General features: G+C 43.0%; 1 protein-coding gene across 1 annotated transcript in view; it reads left to right on the top strand.

Annotated features, from left to right (window-relative positions):
- LOC129717604 (uncharacterized) overlaps positions 1–15,008 on the top strand; it is a 28,807-nt gene extending 13,799 nt beyond the window's left edge. Inside the window, exons 3-6 of the mRNA XM_055667622.1 lie at positions 12,718–12,834; positions 12,900–13,418; positions 13,483–13,556; positions 13,921–15,008. Of these exons, the coding sequence (XP_055523597.1) occupies positions 12,718–12,834; positions 12,900–13,418; positions 13,483–13,556; positions 13,921–14,009 (799 nt within the window). The 3' untranslated portion in view covers positions 14,010–15,008. The remainder of the gene's footprint in view (positions 1–12,717; positions 12,835–12,899; positions 13,419–13,482; positions 13,557–13,920) is intronic.
- Positions 15,009–19,811: the final 4,803 nt, after the last annotated feature.

Here is a 19,811-nt window from a genome sequence, read left to right as displayed (position 1 = left end):
TTTGCCACCGGGTATTGGTCACAAGATTCTACTCTCGAAGCCTCCTCTTGGCCTCCTTCCACGTTCACCATTCATGTTTGTAGAGAGCCACCGGGAGGATCAGCGTTCTGAGAAGCGCAAATTTCATGCGGATCTGTAAGCTGCGGAATCTAAGCTGGCTATCACACGTTATGCGAGTACCAATCACCACCGCAACGCCCGTAGGACTGCCACGCTTCGCTTTACTTTGAGATGTCCAGCTACTTTTGTCTTGGGCAGCCGTTCCTTAGTCACTTCGTACACCAGCAAATCGTGCATCTTCTTCCACCGCTCACATCCTCTGAGTGCGAGGCATACCACGGAGTCGACGGTCTCTACCTGGTTCTTTGCTGAATATGGTTTTGACGCCTCTGTCGTCAGGCATTTTGGCTACATGTCCAGACTACAGAAGCCTGCCTCGCTGTATGACCCTCACTATATCAGCATGTTTGTATACCTGGTACAACTCGTGATTCATGCGTCTACGCCACACTCCATCTTCCGCCAAGTATCAATCGCAGAACTTTACGCTCGAAAACTCCGAGCACTCGGAGCTTCTTTCAGCGTCCATGCTTCATGTCCGTAAAGGGCCACTGGAAACTCCCAAGCTCCCTGCCAGCTACCATGTACTCTGTTTCGGTGGCTATAATGACAAGTCCTAATCCCGCTGCTATCCTCTTGAAAGACACGAGAATCTCCTCCACAGCCCTACGGTCGATACCGATGATATCAATGTCGTCCCCAAAACCAAGGTACCTGTGAGATTCCATGATGATCGTACCTTTTTTTTTTGCACGTTTGCTCTTCGCACTGCACCTTCAAGAGCTCTGTTGAACAGTAAGTTAAAAAGCGCATCCTTCTGCTTTAGTCCATCTGACGTTACGAACGCGGCTGATGTCTCGCCAGCTATCCTCACGCACGATTTCGATCTATGCAGCGTCATATGAATTAGCCTAATTCTGAAGAACAGGATACGGTAGAGCACTTTTTCTGCGGAGTTAAGCAACGTAATATGCCTTGATAGTTGCCACAATCCAATCGGTGACCCTTCTTATAGATAGTGCATATGGAGCCTTCCAATTAGTCGTTAGACATTTGTTCATCCGCCCAGATCCATAGTATTATCTGGTGGGTCACATAGTACAGCCGCTCGCTGCCCGCTTTTAGAAGTTCGGCCGGGATACCGTCCATCCCAGCGGCCTTGCCGTTTTCCATCTCACTAATCCTCTTTTTACCTTCTCCTGTGTTGGTGGCCCCACAGATTGTTCGTCACTCATAATCGTCATCCTGTTCCTGCTCAGCTCATCCGGCTGCTCCTTCCACCTGGCTGCAACCGTTGGTTTATCAGTAAGCAGGTTGCCGTCCCTGTCATGACACATGACCGGCACAAGGAAATTCCTGCTTCTGACTTTGTTGGCTGTTCTATAGAAGCTCCGCACGTCGTTTCTAGCATAGCTGTCCTCTGCGCTGGCGAGCACCTACTCCTCGTACTCGCGCTTCTTTCGACGGTGGGTTCTATTTTCGGTAGCTCTTGCCTCTCTGTATCTCTCTGCTCTGGCGCGTAGTCGCAGTGAGCATGCGGCTCCTGGCACGATTTTTTTCTTCTGTCGCTCCCTGGCACTCGGCATCAAACCAACCGTTACGCTGTCTTGAATTGCGGTGAAATTCACGCCGCGTCTGCTGCAACATTTTGTTGCATTGTCCTTTAAATGCATAAACTTGATCTAAAAACAAAACTTATCGCGTCACATCGTTGACCTACTTCGTGCACTGCACGCATTTAAACTCAATCGATCAGAGTGTGCAGAGCAAAAAAACTCAAACTATCGAGAGGAAGCAGATTCAAGTTGAATTCAAATCTGGAAAAGTGTTATTCAGTTCAACTTTGCACGAGTTCATGCCATCACTGATGACAGGTAATATTCGTAGGTTTTGCGGACGTTATCGACTGTTGGTATTAACCGTAGAGCTGTGGAAGAATCCTTTGAACTTTTCAAAATGGAAGCTGCGAGAATTGGGTTTGTCATAAACTCTGCCAAAACGAAGTACATGGTGGCTGGCCGAGAGCGTGATGCCTCGTTGGATGTTGGTGCCGCGGTGGTGATAGATGGGGGATCATTTGAAGTAGTTGACAAATTTATTTACCTGAGTACATTGGTGACGTCCGATAACGAGGTTAGCCGTGAGATGAAAAAGCGGATACAGGGTCTTCAACGGATTGCGTAATCAGTTGAGGTCCCGCAGCCTTTGAACCCAACCAAAACTGGCAGTCTAAAAAAACACTGATTCTCTCGGTGGCCCTATATGGCCATGAAGCAATGACACTAGAAGAGCAGCCACGGCGAGGTTTTGGTGATTTTGAATGTAGACTCTTGCGGGCGGCAAACTGGAAAACGGTGACAGAGATGCATTAAGGTAAAACCTCATTGAATCCAAAAATGGCTGACTTCGAGTCACCACTTCGAATTTTCGAAAGCACAAGACTCGGAAATAATTAATGCGTTCCCTGTGAAAATACTATTGGTGAAGCAAACATAAAATAGCATTTTCATAGGAAACGCATTAAGTATTTCCGTGTCTTGTGCTTTTGAAAATTTGGAGTGGTGACTCTGTTAGTGTCAGTAGCATCGTAGCGCTAGCCCCGCAATTGTCCTGTACACTTACCAGTCGGCTGCGAAGTCTGTGTATAGTAAACAGAAGGTCGAGTTCCGATACGGAACGTAACCAAGGCTTTGCTTTGAGGTTTCACCTTAACCATGAAGTGTATCAGGCATACAAATCTGCGGGTACAGTCAAGCACGGCAGGTTACAGTGGGCTGGGCATGTAACTAGAGTGCCGGATAAATTAATATGTTTAGCAGGAACCCGAAAAGTGAGTAAAATGTCACTTTCGCAGCTCAATATTTTCTAAGTTCGCCTATCGTTAATTTACTGTCGAATTGCAGGGGTTTACAACAATTCTTAGATATCCATACGCTTTAAATCCGGAATCACTTTTCATTTAATACCAGCGGTCATAGTAGGCGTATCTTGAATCTTTTGATAGCAAATAGTTAAAATCCGGCGTGGTCAGGTACAAAAATTGCAAAATCACTGAAATTGGCTAAATCGGTCGTGTGCTGAAACGTTTTCGTGAGAGTACAGCCAAGGACAGGACGCTAAAGAAAAAACTGAGTGCCAAAAAAAGCGCTCGAAAGTTGTAGAGCGAAGAAGTAATACGAAGGATCCACGCTGATGGATGACGAAATGTACGTGAAGATGTATTTTGGACAGATCCTGAAATACTACTATAAGGCCACTGTCAGAGAAAATGTCGCTAGCACTTTCAAATTGATTCTCGCTAAAATTCTGCCAGGAAGTTTGTGGCTTGACAAGAAATTCGCAGCTGTGGACAGAAAACCAAGTTTCTCGAAGGAATACCTGTAGAATCGTCTCCTTCCGCTTATTAAGAGGTAATATACTTTTCGCACGAGAAAAAAATGAGCAAAGTCTGAGTTCTTCAAGCGTGTAGCAGTGCTTGATACGCTAGGAAAACTGTTGAATAGAATCATTCTTGACAGACCGACAAAAATTACGGCGGCTATCCGAATAGTGGTAAAGAAAGCCGAAAAGATTGCCCAAAAGAAATAGCGAGGCGATAGATTTTGCGCTGTAACTACGAGCGATGTGAGGATTGCTTTTAATAGCGCAAGTCGGGGAGGAATTGCCACATCACTGCACAGGATGAATAACTCTTCAAAGCCGGATGTTGGTATATGAGACAGCCGAGGAGCAGAAAACAATGTAAGTCACAGCAGGAGTTCCGTATGCCTCCATCGTAGGTCAAACTCTATGGAGTGGAATACACAGCGGTGTACTGACACTAAGGCTACCCAAAGGGGAAATAAGCGTTGGTTTTGCAGATGTAGTATTGTTGGTTACATGAGCGAAACTTAAAGAATTGGAGTTGTTGGTGACCGAGGTGATCGGAGAGATTGAAAATATGATGCGGGGTGGAGTTGCCCTTGCCGGTATCACCCTGGTGGAAAAAAGTAAATGCTTTAGGCGAGCCACCAGAGAAGTTAAAAACTGTGAGAGAGAAGTCGTTAGCCAAATGGCAACAAGAATGGGATTTATCGACGAACGGAAGATGGACGAACAGGCTGATACCAATTCAGCCAGTGTAGCTTAAACTAAGAAGTGTCGAAAACGTCGTCGAAAAAATGTGCCGTGCCTCGTGAGATCTTATCTCCAGTTGACACTATAGTGGCACAGATTATATCAGAGCCTCAACGGGAGTGGAGAAACCATCAGATACTTTTGAGCTGAGGAGAAGTGTTTGAGCACAGGTTTCCCCCGAAGTAACACTTTTTTAAGCGTTCCGGATTCGGGTAGGATTGTAGTGGTTCGGAGGAATCTTCAACCACACTAGGATAAAAAAATCACAAGAAGGTTGTATGCAAAGCCACGACCGCAAGGTTGAAGTAGAATACTTTTACAAGAAAGATAACCCGGCTGCTTGCGTGTCAGTCATTTTTTCTAGTAAATAAACGTTGACCGTTCATTGGCAGTATTGTAATTTCTTTTTGTCTGATATTTTGAATGAAGTTCATTGAATATTTTTAAATTTTATGCAAATGAGAAGTTGAGGTGCTGCCGAATTGTAATATGCACATTTAATACGACATCATTTAACGGGAACGGAACAAAGGCTACGGTTATGCAGAACGCGAATGACGGCGCGATGCGATTCGCCTTACCGTGGTGAAATGTACAGCTCTTTTTAAGGCGAAGTAGAGCTCTACATTTCAACAGATTTCGTCTTGCCGAATCGCATCGTGCCGTTATTTGCGTTCTGCATGACCGTAGCCAAACACTAAGCGACGCAAACACGTAATAATAATCAGAGTATGCATGTAGATGAAGATAATTAACTTTGGATTATAGCGTAAAACGAGAAAATATGAACTCTTCAAATAATCATTTGTGTTCTTCAAATTTCAGTTGTTCAATTTAATATCCGATGAAATGTTTGTTTATTATCTGATGAAGCTCTTATATAGGCCAAATGATGCATATCCAATTTACTAGGTCCATAACTCTGCCGACCGTGCTTTGGAAAGCGCGGTATAACGACCAATCAGAAGTCGAATTTTGTGTTTTGACAAGGCTTAAGAGTTTTCAATAGTACAATAGTTCGAATGATAAAATTGCAATTTCATGCATTTGGTAGGAATCTTAGAAGGTTATCTAATCGATTGCTGCAAAAACGAAGGAAATCCATCGAAAACTAACCGATTTATTAGCATTTGAAATTTTTCTCACTTTTTCCAGTTTTAGATTTTCATTTCACATCCCTATGTAGCCGAACTTCCTGAGAGAAGTATTCTAATTCGAAGTTAAATCTTCATTAATTCATTTTGTTGTCCTTATAAGGACAATTGTTCAATTTATTATAGGATGTAGTGTTTATCTTACATCTCTGTGTTACCTTAATAGTGAGGACTAAGGCGCACGGTAAACACAATGAGAAATGTGTTTTCACATTGAAAACTAGACACGGTTTTACTGGAGGAAGTGTTGGCAAATGCATCTACCGCTGATACCACCGCTATCATACGAAAGCGCGTCGTTTCATGTGGGGAATATCAGCAACGAAAAATGATGCGCGTCTAAGCATAACCCGAACTGTTTCGCCGTGCTGCTCTCATTTACCTTTACATCGGCCTCAGGGAAGTACCGGCTGCATCTGCATCTACCGCTGAGGCTGTCACTATACTGCTATTGGTACCAAAAGCTATTAACTCTTCAAATAAGTGTTTTATTTGTTCTCAAAAGAACAATTGTTCAATTCAAAATCGGATTTACGCAATCGCATCTCTGTAATATAACCGACAATAATATTCTCCTGAACAAAATGATACAACTTTCCCATTAGGCCTCTGCCATAATAGACGCGAAAAGCGACGCGAACCGATTCGCTCGGCTGTAGGTTAATGTACAGCCATCAGTAAAGCTGTACATTAACCTACGGCCGAGCGAATCGGTTCGCGCCGCTTTTCGCGTCTACTATGGCAGAGGCCTTAGAGAAAGTTGCTGGATGATGTATTCACTTCATGCAAGCCTGCTGCTTGATGCTTCCCGCTACCACTACCACTGAAACAGCATTTTAGTGAAGGAAGTGTCGTTGCATCAGCTGACCCTGCTACTATCGATGCTGATATACCCGCTGCAACAGCTACGCCATGCATAGCCATGCCACAGTTGTGGCCGCTATACGCTGGCCCAACTGCTGAGCAACTGCAATGCTATCCGTAGCCGTGCCACAGTTGTGACCGCCATTGGTATCCGCTGTACCTGCATCTGCTGGCCCTGCTGCTATCGATGGTGAGATCCGCTGAAACTGCTACGCTTATCCGCAGCCATGCCATAGTTGTGGCCGCTATCCGCTATCGATGGTACCCATTGCTCGCTCCCGCTGCTGTCGTCGCTGTTCAGAACTATTATGAGCGGCTTCGACTAAAACAGGCTCTTATATAGGGATGAAAATAGGAATGAATTATTTCTCGTACGTGGTGGAATGACATAACTTGAAAAATATGTGTGACTTCATTCCGGCTCAGAGCGATCATTTGATAAGCTCCACCTCTTTTTTCAGTTTCTGAAGTTTTTCCTCAGTTTCGTAGCACGGATGCACAAAAATGATTTCTTGTCGAGCCGGACCGATAGCACTCTCATTGAAGCAACAAAATAACATGTTTTGTGTCGTGTTGTGCAGCTTGGTTGAAGAAAATGTTCCCGTCCCCGTGTCGCATGTAAGCAGATTATTGCGTTCAGTAGACAGTAGATAGTGTATCCAGCGAATAAACACCGATGGTGCTCTCACACACGCAACGGTTTTAACCCGTATCTTATTGCGGTTTGTAACATCAAGCGATTTCGTTTGCTCGCTGTTGCGTGTTGCATCATGTTGCAACTTGGCAGCTGGGAGACGACGAAATTCTGTTTATACTGATTGATTGAATCGACTTTATATTAGCTCTGCATAGTCGAACTAACTGTCTTTGTGAATGCGCAGCCTTTGCACTGCCCCTACAGTGGGGGGTTCACTAAATAAAGTGAAAATTAGACAACTACAACAGAATTTGATTGCATCCCGCACAGAATGTCTGCTTGTGTTGTTGCCAGAAAATTATTAACCTTCAATTATTTGTTTATTTGTCTTGAAAAATAAAGCATTTTGCGGTACAAAATCGGTTACTGATTACAACTTTTGAGCTGCCCTAACATTGGGGGAATTAAGATACACGGACAACATGCACTGTGGAAGCTATTTAACATCCAGTAAATTCGACGGGTGCGACAGATTTAAATTGCTAGGATCCAACACAGAACGCTTGCTTGCGTTGACAAAAATTATTAACTTTCAATGACTTGTTTATTTGCCTTGAAAAAGGCATTTTGATTTCCAAAATTGGATTTCCTGATGGCAATCTTCATGCTGCCCCAACACGGGGGGAATAATGGCTGTCTGGCGACACACGCTGAGAAAAACCCCGCTGCTCCTGAGACGTGGTGACCAACCACAGGGCTAGTGCTGCTGCTAAGGAAGGACGACTGCTGTTGTCGCTGTCTAGAACTATTATGAGCGGCTCCGGCTGAAACAGGCTCTTATATAGGCCAAATAGCGTGTTTTCAATTGCAAGGTATATGATTCTGTCGACCGTGCTTGGGAAGCAAGCATATAACGACTAATCCGAGGTCGAATTTTTCGTTTTGACATGGCTTGACTATTTTCAATAGTACAATAGTGTGAATAATAAAATTACAATTATCTTATTTTGGGAAGAATCTTAGAAGATTTTCCAATCTATTGCTGCAAGAACGAAGGAAATCCATCGAATAATAACCGATTTATTAGCATTTGAAATTGGACATATTTTTCACTTTTTTCGGTTTTAGATTTTCATTTCACATCCCTATGTAGCCGAACTTCCTGAGAGAAGTATTCTACTTCAAAAAAATGTTTCCAACAACAATTGCTAGCGAACTGTTTTAAGGGTTAGAGCTAAGGCAGGATGTGAATGAATTTGGTCTAGAATTGCACCTACAAACACCAGAAGTGGTCAAAATGTGTTCTCAATCAAATCTAAAGGCGTTTGTAACAACCTGAAAGGGTTAAATGTGTTTCTTGCTGAATTTTACAAATCCTCGATGACTGCCACTTGACAAAATAAGTTCCTCTTATAATTAAACTGGCGAGAACCTCTCTAGGGAATTATGATTGGCGATACTTGACAGGATGAACGAGGCTAGCACAGTATAGTAGAGCAGTAGGGTACCAATGGAAATTGACTTTTCGAATTAGGTCTCGTCTTCTCGAAAAAAAAAAAAAAAATCCCCTACAAAATTTCAGCTTAATCGAATACATGCCTGAAAGCGGTCAAAACGGTCAAAGTTTCACTTTTTCGATAAAGAAAAGCACAGGTTCATGAAATTGTCGATATCAATTTTTTTGATGCCAAATTTCTTAGAAATGCATAAACCGTCGAGACCTGGTGTTATCTAGACTTAAAACTCTACGTTGCATTCCTGAGATATTTCTAAAGCACGTTTTCTCGAAGTCTGATCAGGCTGAAATTTTGGATGGCACTTTTTCCAGAAGACGAATCATTTGACCCCTACTTTCAAACAAAATTCGAAGATCATTGCTACCCGTGAAACGTAAAAGGAAGGGTAAAAGCAAACCCATAAGCACAGTCACAGTAAGCTGTCCGTCCATCTAGGAAAAAGTGTCTTAAATCGCCCAGTTAGGCTAGGACCACATTTTTGAAAATCGTTTCTAAATGCTGTTTTAAATATCAGAGGAGGTAAACAAAATGATTCCCATTTTGTTAGGTAATAATGTCGAACAAATAATAAAATTCAACAATAGTTCCAATCAAACCTAAATTAAAGATCATTTCATAGTTTTATATGACTGGTTAATAGAACCAGATAGCGAAAACGGGATAAAGAATCGACTCTGTGTGAAAGTTGCGACGATGGGAAAAATACATCTGGAATACGTCAAAAATAAGTCAGGAATTAGTAAAGAAATGTCCAAATTTGATTCAAAAGAACTAACACGTTTGAAGGTGAGAAATGAGAATAAATATAAAAGTATTCACAATCAGAACTAAAATTGCTGTCATAGAAAATGTACCAAAAGATTTAAAGTCGGGTCAAAAATCACTAAACAAGATCCAAAATGTTCCACGCTAAGCGTGAATAAATGCCAACAAATAATTCCACTAAAGCTGCTCTAAACACCTGAAAACATATTTGAAACTTTATAACAAAAAACCTAAATCAATCCACCTAGCGGTCAGACCCAGCCTTTCTCATTCAAACTTTTATTTGTAAATATAGATTTACATGAACGCTTCAATCCAATGAATGTATATTCACGCTTTAGGTTCTAAAATATTGATGTTGTAATCTATACATATAAAAATGCAGTCCGGTCTGTCTGCCTGTCTGTCTGATTCAAATAGGCTCGAAAATTACCGAGTCGATCGACGTGAAAATTTGTTTAGGGATTTTTGGTGCCAATAAAGGTTCCTATGATAGTTTGAGACCCCACCCTCTTCTGGAAGGGAGGGGTCCCATACAAATGAAACACAAATTTCTGCACATCTCGAGAACTAACCGAGTAAATGGAACCAAATTTAGCATGTGGATGTTTTAAGAGGTAACAAATATTTTCCATAATCGACTTTAGGCAACATTTTAGATTGTAAGATGGCAACTTCCGGTTTCTGGAAATCAGCCAAAAATGGCCGATTTCCACCCAATATAACATCCGGATCTAGCATAATTCACAGGAGCTGAAATCGACCACAGATATCATTTTGAATTCTAAGATGGCGACTTCCGGTATTGGGTGTTATTCGATCATTTTCGGCTGTTTCCCAGGAACATGTGCTTCTAGTAGGGGCGTCGAACTATTATGGACATATTTGTTACCTCTAAAAACATTCAACCAGAATGACGCTCAGAGGCTAGAAATTATCTCAAATACCATTTTGAAATCCAAGATGGTGACTACCGGTTTGTGAAAAACAGCCTAAAATAACCGAATACCATCCAATATGAGTATCTCTGGAACCAGAATGATACAAGGAGGTAACAATTGATTTTAGGCACCATTTTAAATTGCTAAATGGCAACTTCTAAGAAACAGTCGAAAATGACCGAATAATACTCAATATGGACATTGATCTCAGCCAGCGAAAACGAAACTATTGGGCATGATCCGGCGGCCGGAAAAAGTGTTTGTTCCCCTCCCCTAAAAAAGATCACAACGCGTAGTACCAGCCAAAAGTCGAGGATGTTGTCATTTCGATAAAACCAATCATTTCAAACGATTTGTTATTCGACTTTGATCATATCATATGACCGATTCGTCGTGCATTTTCAGATTTTAAACACATCGCAAGGAATCAATGAATTTGGAACGTTCAAATAGTACTATACCACATTTAAAATATGTTGAGGCCACATATATCGATCAAAGCAGGTGTAGTTTTGAATATTTTAATTTCTTTTCTTTCCATAACTTTTGAGCCACATCAAATTGTAATGAAGCTTGTTATCTGTAAGTTCGAGAGATGACTCGTTCGTATGACACTAGTTATGCTCAAATAAGTCATGTAATCTTTGAGATAGTAGACTTTCGTTGTTTTATTAACAATTTAATATATAACGGTTGCTTAAGTTCGATTATAATCAAATGAAATGGGAACGTATAGGGCAGCCTAACTTTGAAACCACGTGTTCAATCATAATTCATCAGTTAACCTTAAACTAGCCCGCTTATCTGATAATAATATTGATCAAATCCGTTGTGTAGTTTCTGAGACAATGAAGTTTCGTGATTTTCACATTTCGGTTCATTACAGATGAAGTTACAGTTCGATTACAGCAAAATTCAATAGGGTGTTATGAGGTAGCTAGACCTTTCATTTGACACTAATTTTGTGGAAATCGGATCAGCCATCACTGAGAAAAGTGAGTGAGTTCAAGTAGTCTTCGGAATATGTTCCTTTTCATAGCTGGATTTCACATTTTTAAACATAAACAAAGTAATAGTCTGATTGCAAAACAAATCAATAGGGTCTTATGGGGTAACTAGACCTTCCATTTGACACTGATTTTATGAAAATCGGTTCAGCCATCTCTGAGAAACATGAGTGAAATTAAGTAGTCTTCAAAACACGTTTCTTGTCATAACTTTTGAACCACAAGTTCAATCTTCATGCAATTCAAAAGTTAAGGGTATTTCAGGTAGCCCGTTCATTTGAAACCTATTTTGTTCAAATCGGTTGTGTAGTTTTTGAGATAATGATGTTTCATGATTTTTACATTTCGATACATGACCTCCAAACTAAAAATCCGATTACAATAAAATTCAATAGGGTTTTATAAGGAAACAAGACCTTTCATTTGCAATTAATTTCATGGAAATCGGTCCAGCCATCTCTGAGAAAAGTGAGTGAGAATAAAAATCTGCACATACACACACACACACATACACATACACACACACATACAGAAAATGCTCAGCTCGTCGAGCTGAGTCGAGTGATATATGCCATTCGGCCCTTTGGAGCACTTTTATACTTTCGGTTTTGCAAGTGATTGCTAAAAGGCAAAAATGTATGAATTTTCTAACGGCTAGAATAGGTTTCATAAATTGCCGAAGGAAGAGAGCAAATTAATTGTTGAAACCCGTTTGATGGACCGAAATGAAGGCATAACTATATGGCGAATTGGGATTAAATATGCATTGCCAAATATTCCCAGTTAAACCGAGAAACGCTGGAAGACCACTTGAAAGAGAAGAAGAAGTGAATCCTACTTTGGTCTAAAATGCCTTTAAAGGAAAACCAAAATTATCAATTTTTTCATCCATTAGAATGGTAAAAAATGCTAAAGAGGTGAAAATTAGCATCATATTTGATATAAAATCACAATAGTAATTTAAACATAAGAAAAAAAGTAGAACATTAAATGGTTTCAACTTCAATAACCAATTAATGAAGATGGTGATACGTATAGTGGTAATCTTTTTTTGTGTTCGAGTTCATACCATACTTTGTCCAAAGAAGTGGAACTCTTCGCAAAACAGAAAAAACACCATGAACATGTACATAGCATGCAGATGGTGCAACTCCGCATATAATCTGCATTCAGGTGGTCACCGATGAACGAGTTTTCGTAATGTTCCATTGGCAGACTGCTTGACTGAGTGATCGTTTCATTGCAGCACCGGACCGCCCGCCCGCCCGCTCACCAATCGATAACTAGAAACGCTTGGTGGTCACTTGGTTGGTTATGGTCCGTGCATTTAAAATCGGTCAACTTCCACTTACTCAAAAAGAGTGCCTCGTCCCCGTTGATGACCAGTTTTGTCGCTGTGCTCAGTTTCCGTGAGTCCACTTAACAACAGCATCATCATATATGATGTACTTACCACTGTTAGCTGTACGCTATGTGGCAATCTGACGTCTCGAAGCGCTACTGACCTAACTATTCCTGGTCCCGTTCATCAATTTTCCCATGCACGATCGACGAGCGCAGCGGTGGATTTTGTTTTGCTTTCCCTTTTACATATCATTTCTAAACAAATGGTGGATCCGTCTCTTCTAATTCTACTAATTATGCCTTTCGTTTCAGCCAACGCCGGCTGGACGCAGAATCGCTACGGATGATCTATTTCCACGATCAAACCGTGGCCGTCGTCGAACTGGGACCGCAGAAGATGTTGATCGGGTGTGAGCTAATCGAAATCTAGTGAGTAGTGTTTTTTCGGGTTTCACCTTCCCCGCGTGATGGTTTAATTCTGTACCCTTACCCAGCACCGACGCGGAGGGCAAAAGTCTGCTGCGCAATCTCTCCTCGATCAACCGCCCGTTGGAGATTTCCTTCCGGGACATGGTCAAACTGATGGAACAGTGCGAGCAGGTGGATCGCCGCAATTCGAAGATTAATTTCCGCGCAACTGCCGCACCGGTAAACGCTCTCGATACCGTTGGGTACAAAATCGACAACGACGATGATGACGCCGACGGTGAACGTGACACCGATGCGACGACGCCGGCTATCGGGATTTTCCAGCTCATTTCTAGCGTCGGTGGAGGCGGTGGTGGAAGTAGCGGCAGTAAACGGGGCATCTTCTACACCAGCCCCTTTTCGCTGCTGAGTGGCATCATTCCGGGGACGAAATGGTGCGGCACGGGCGATATTGCCGAGAGCTACCACGATCTGGGTGACGACGCCACTATGGACCGGTGCTGCCGGACGCACGATCTCTGCCCGCTGAAGGTCCGAGCCTATCAGAAGCGGTACAATTTGAACAACAACTCGATCTACACCAAGTGAGTATATTATCTGACGGAGTGATTCCGAGCAGGGTTAATGTTTTGGTTTGCTTTGTTTAAGATCTCACTGCAAGTGCGACGATATGCTGTACGAGTGTCTCAAAAAGACAAACACTTCGGCGGCACAAGTGATGGGTAAGTGACCGAATTAGAATAAGCTCTTCGATTGATTTTCAACTTTAACAGTTCAATTCAAACGAGTGAAAGTCTTTCACTAGTTGTACGAAGAACTGTACGGGAAAAAGCTGTTATTAAAACAAAAAATTGTGCAATATTCGGATAAATTAACTAAATTAACCGTGCGAACCATATGCCCAGGTAACTGATTAGTTTCCAAGTCATTAGTTGAGCGAAACAATGGTCTCTTATAAAAGTAACACTTTTTTGCATAGCAATGCCCCGTAGAAACATGGATGCACGTTGCTACAACAAATAACAGCGTTTTTCACTCTCATTGTTTGTTTCTTTCTTCCCCGCACAAACATACACACACACATAGGGTCAATCTACTTCAACCTGGTGCAAGTGCCCTGCGTTGAGGAAACCCCAAACGGTATGAAGTTTCGCAAGGCGCGCGAAGGTTTCTAGTGCATCGTTACTTGCATCGGGAAGAGAGTTGCGAAGCGATGGAGCAACAAAACGAACCGAAAGCATGAGATTATCGCTGCAACGGGTCAAAGCCGGTTGTTGGCTGTTGTACAGCTCAGCACAGCTAGTGTCGTTTTCGCATCCGTCCTATCAATAGTTGTAAACAATAATTTGTACAACATAATATTTCGTCATGCCTGCGGCATGAATGAAAGTGAAAAGAGAGACTATCGTGATTTATGTGATTGCCTGTTGGACGTACTTTTTCTTCTAGTTTTGTAGGATCTTGTTGAAATACGTAATTTAGCGGGATGGAAGAAAGTTAGAAATTGGTTTCGATCTTTTTTCGGCTAACTTGACAAGACTTGGTAGCATTAGGTAACGACTGTAGTATGTGTATGTATGAAAGGCGCACGCTGAGCGAGCGAATTTCTCACTTTTCTATGCACACGCAAAGTTCTTGAGCCGGTTTAAGCCCTCCATTAGGGCTAACACGCACGCAACAGTCCGATTGCTTTTGCATAGATTCACATTAGCTTTTTTGTCTTGCATCTTGCAAACGGTTTCATGTGTGAAAAAAGCTATTTGATTACAAAAACTGAAGCAAAATGCGCTCGTTAACTGGCAGTGAGAAAAGAAAAAAAAACAGTGCTAACGAAGCATGATAATTAGTAGAAATCCGACGTAAGCATTTTTCATCTCAACGAGTTTGACTAGACGACTCGAACTTAGTTATCCGTAAACTAAAATCAATTATGCTAACTGAAACTGACAATCTCCTGTAAAACTAACTCAAATAATTAGCAAGAAACAGCGCAATTGTAGCCTAGAAGTATTATTATGTATTTTAGCACTAATTCACGTGTAAAGACATTATTATACATACATATAATTAAGGAAAAGCGAGAAAAAACTATTGTGCAGACTCATCATATTTTTATGAAAAATTAGTCGACTTGTAGTGTTATTTATTGTACTGTTTAATTGTTTTCAACATAACCCTTTCCTGTTGTCTGATTCTATTCGAAAGAAAAATTCCTTCTAAACCTAAAAGCACCGCAGATTACATTCTTGAAAATTCAGTTTGAATTCTACCGTTCATGTCTTGAGATACGAGAGTAACCGGAACTGGCTCGTTCGAATGTGTGCATCATCGACGATATAAGCAGGATGATGTTCGCCCACTTCCAGAGTACTAAGAGAGAGGATTTCAGCGTGTTCCAGAAACTGGAGGTCCACTCGGAGAAACCAACGGAGAATGCGTTAAAGTATCTTAAAGTACGCACGGAATTCGTCACAATCCGGGACAAAACTATTTGACGGAGCGCATGAACCTTACCATCCAGGAGCGTTCGTATCTGATGTTCGAAAGCAAATTTGGAAGTTTTGGGCAGACTCGTCTTCAACGGCCTCATAAGCCAATATCCAATAAAAGGTGTCACCCTTACACACTTACGAGTGTTTGGGTCAAAAGCGATGGCCCATGGTACCCAAGGTGAAGCGCAAGAAGTAGGACATTTAGACGATGCCTTTTTTCTTGATCGGCTACCCGGCAAGTTCGAAAATCAAGAGACCGACAAAAAACATTTGGCAATTCGACGTTGGTGGTGCACGTAATGGAGGCGCACTCGGAGGCATCCAAATAAAGAAGCCTGCTCCCAGATCGATCACGTACTTATATGACCTTCTGGTCATCGATTGGATTGTTGCAACTATCGAGGCATTACGTTGTTCGACTCCGCATATAAAGTGCTTTCCCGTATCCTGTTCTTCAGATTGAGACCAAATCTTCACCCTGCGACAGATCCTTGATAAGTTCCGGGAGTATAACCTGCAGACGCACCATCTGTTTGTTGATTTCAAGGCCGCATACGACTCAGTGAAAAGAAACGAGCTGTGGCAGATCATGCTGGAACACGGTTTCCTTACGAAACTAATTAAGCTGAGCCGTATGACGCTGGAGGGATCAAAATCGTGCGTGCGAATAGCTGGCGAGACATCAGCCGCGTTCGTAACGTTGGATGGACTAAAGCAGGGGGATGCGCTTTCCAACTAACTGTTCAACATCGCTTTTGAGGGTAGGAAGAGCAAACGTGGAAAGAAACGGTACGATCATCACGAAATCTCACATGCTTCTTGGTTTTGCGGACGACATCGATATCATCGGTATCATTCGTAAGGCCGTGGAGGAGGCCTTCGTACCTTTTAAGAGGGAAGCAGCGAGATTGGGACTTGTCATTAACTCTGCCAAAACGAAGTACATGGTAGCTGGCAGGGAGCGTAGGAGTCCCCGTGGCGTTGGTGCTGAGGTGGAGATAGATGGGGAACGATTTGAAGTGGTTGACGAATTCGTTTATCTTGGTACGCTTGTGACATGTGAAAACGATATGAGCCGTGAAGTGAAACGACGAGTTGCAGCTGCGAACATGGTCTTCTACGAACTTCGTAACCAGCTAAGGTCCCGTAGTTTACAAAAGCGCACAAAACTAGCGCTGTATAGGACGCTGATACCCCGGTGGCCCTTTACGGACATGAAGCAGGGACGCTGAAGAAAGCTTATCGACGAGTGCTCGTAGTTTTTGAGCGTAGTTCTGCGATCGCGGTAAACTTTAGAAGGAGTTTGGCGCAGGCGCATGAACAACGAATTGTATCAGGTATACAAACATGCTGATATAGTGAAGGTAATATAGCGGGGCAGGCTTCAGTGGGCTGGACATGTAGCAAGAATGCCTGACGAGAGAGCCGCCAAGACTATCTTCAGTAGAGAACCAGGCAGAGGCCATCGACTCCGTGGTAGGCCTCAAACGCGGTGGATGTGAGCGGTGGACGAAGATGCACGATTGTTCTCCTCAGAGGGCGGCTTGCCTGGCCGTCTGTTCTCCAGGTTAGGGGCGGCTCAAACAGAGACTGATCCGGAGGGACGGCTGAACTATGAAATGCGGTGTCTCGCCAGCTACACCTAAGGCGGTAGCTCCGTCACGAGCCTATGCATCGCAGCCCTAGTAAGGCAGCTTACTGAAATAAACAAACTACGAACAATCCAGGGAATGATACGAGAACGTGAATTCCAGGAGGTTGATCCGACCGCGGACACTTTCTTCAAGTACCACACCTACTACAGTGGCGGTGACAAAGCGGAACGAGGCGTCAGCTTCGTGCTACTAGGAAACCGAATGAAGCGCCATTAGGTGGAGGCCTATTAATGACCGTCTATGTCTACTGAGGATCAAGGGCAGATTCTTCAATTACAGCCTTATCAATGTGTACGCGCCGACAAACGATAGAACCGATGACGTAAATGAGGAGTTGTATGAGAAAATGTATAAAGAGTGCCCACAATATGACATAAAGATCGTAGTCGGAGATATGAACAAGTCGGACGAGAGAAGTTCTTTCGTCCCATTATTGCTAGGGAAAGCTTTCTTTCTACCACCAACGACGACGGCTTGAGGCTAGTGAACTTTGCCGCGGTCAGAGAAAGGCACACCTGGAGACACCCTAATGGAGAGGCCTTTCCCCAGATCGGCAACATACTGATCGACGGCCGGCACTTTTCAGACGTCATAGATGTGTGGTGCTTTCGAGGGCCAAACATCGACTCGGATCACTACCTCGTGGAAGGCAAAATTCGCGCCCGGTTGTCCAACGTATTTAAATCGAGGTCGGCGAGAAAGATACGTCTGGACAGTCAAAGGTTATCAGCGGAAGGAGTTGCTACAAAGTTTACTCGAAAAATTGGACGGATCGGTTAACCAGCTAGAGTGGACCTGAACGAGCAGTGGAAGCAAATCCATGATGCGATCAGTGAAACAGCGCGAAAAGTGATAGGCATGACAACGGAGTGCTGATGTTTAGAGGTGACGGAAGAGAAGCCAACACGTTAGTAGCAGCTAATCGTGTGACGCGTAAGAAACGTGAGCACTACGATCCTCGCGGAGGCGGAGAACTACTTTACCAGGCACGACACGAGGAGCTTCTATGAAACAGAATCAGGAACCGGAACGTGCTATAACCTGCCATGTGTAATGACAGGGAAAGAAACCTGATAAATCGCAGCTGGCAACATTTTGAAAGCAACATTTTGAAGTGGTGTTGAACGGTGAGGAAGTTAGGAGTGTCATCGAGGCGAACATGATAGAAATTGGGGAGGACGGACAAGCTGTGGACCCACCTACATTGGACGATGTGAAGCAGGGCCGGCGTCACCTTATTTTCCCGAGTGGGTAGTTAGGAATAGGGAAGGTTCATGGGTGACAACGGTGTAGCCGGGGGGGGGGGGGGGTTGGTTGTGCGACTTACTGATACCTGAACATAATTTTACGAAAAATCAAGTGCATCAACAATGGGGTGCCAATGGAATGTTTAAGAGAAATTAGATTTTCGAATTTCGTTCAGTAGTGTTGTGAACTTTTCTCGGATGGTGATAAAAAAAACCAAGACAGATAATTGATTTTAATGAATTTGGAAGATTATTACATTGGCTCACTTGCAAAAGCAACTCCACGCCCTTGCGAGTGGTTTTCCGGGAGTTTACTGGAACATTCGCCATGGTGGACAAAAACATGCGTGTAGGCATGTTTTTGAATTCTTTTTTCGTTTTATTTATCAATTCTTCCTCAATTTTCGCGTCAAAACTGTTGGAATAAGTCTTACGCTTCTGGTTTGCTCAGAAACTTTGGATGGGACGCTGCTGAGGAACGTTGGATGGGTTGGCCGACCTGGGTACCGCATCGATTTTCAGCCGCTTCATCTCCTCCAACGATTGCATTGAGTAGTGGGCCGACTCCAGATCCAGCCAGAGCACCGCGTTTTCGCCCCATGGTATTTTTTAATGTACGACGTAACTTCCAGTAGGCACTTCGTACTATAACGGCCAGTATGGAGCTTCTCGCTGATTGTCAGCAACAACAGCACCTTCTTTGGAAACTTGGTGTGTGAAATGAATTTCATCTCAGAGCTCACTTCCTTCGTGGGCGAAGTAAAATACGAAGTGCCCTGCCAGTCGTTGCCATCCAGGGTGAGATAGGTCTCGTCGTCCACCACTACCATCATATCGCGATTCGCCGGAGAAATCGACTCGACCATCTTATTCAGCCGCTGACACTGTGCATTGCCAGCAGCTCCAATACCAATGGACGGGACTTTCCGAAGTCCATGTTCGCCAGCTGCTTTTTCGCTGTTTGGCAGGTTTCACAGACCTCCCGATCAAGCGTACGCAGCGATGTAGCCAATTTTCCCTCGGTCTTCCTCTTCAGCATTCTTTAGAGTTTCTTGTCGCTCAGGGTCATCGGCCGTACGGAACCGGTCTTTCTTTCGATGCTCTGATTGTAGTCCAACAGTGCCAAGATGTTGTAGATACCGGAACAAGCATAACCGGTGTCCCTTCACCGGTGTAGCTTCACTGTTTTCACCATTACGATTAGAGTTCGAGTCAATTTTTTTCTGCTGACTCATGGGTTACTATGATTGATGCTGCATGGGTAATTTCGTCAGTGCGTGTAAAGGTAAACCCATGAAAAATCGGCATTTTTGGAGCATTTTTTTAATGCAAACGTTAGGGCTCAACAATTTTGTCCTCTCGAAAAAAGTCTCCATCCGAAATTTGAGCTTAATCGGACCTCTGATGAGGTTTCACTTACTGTCGTGAAAGTCTTACATTTTTGACCAACCTAAAAATGTACGAGAGTAGTTCTTGAAGTTTCCGGAATTGAATTTTTTTAAAGCAAATCTCTTAGAAATGCATGAAATATCGAGATCTGATGTTATTTAATAAAAAATTTTTTGAAAATAAAAAAAAAATCA

The sequence above is a fragment of the Wyeomyia smithii genome, chromosome 1 (assembly GCF_029784165.1).
Source record: "Wyeomyia smithii strain HCP4-BCI-WySm-NY-G18 chromosome 1, ASM2978416v1, whole genome shotgun sequence".
NCBI classification, from domain to species: Eukaryota; Metazoa; Arthropoda; class Insecta; order Diptera; family Culicidae; genus Wyeomyia; species Wyeomyia smithii.
This window is presented reverse-complemented; position numbering and strand designations above follow the sequence as displayed.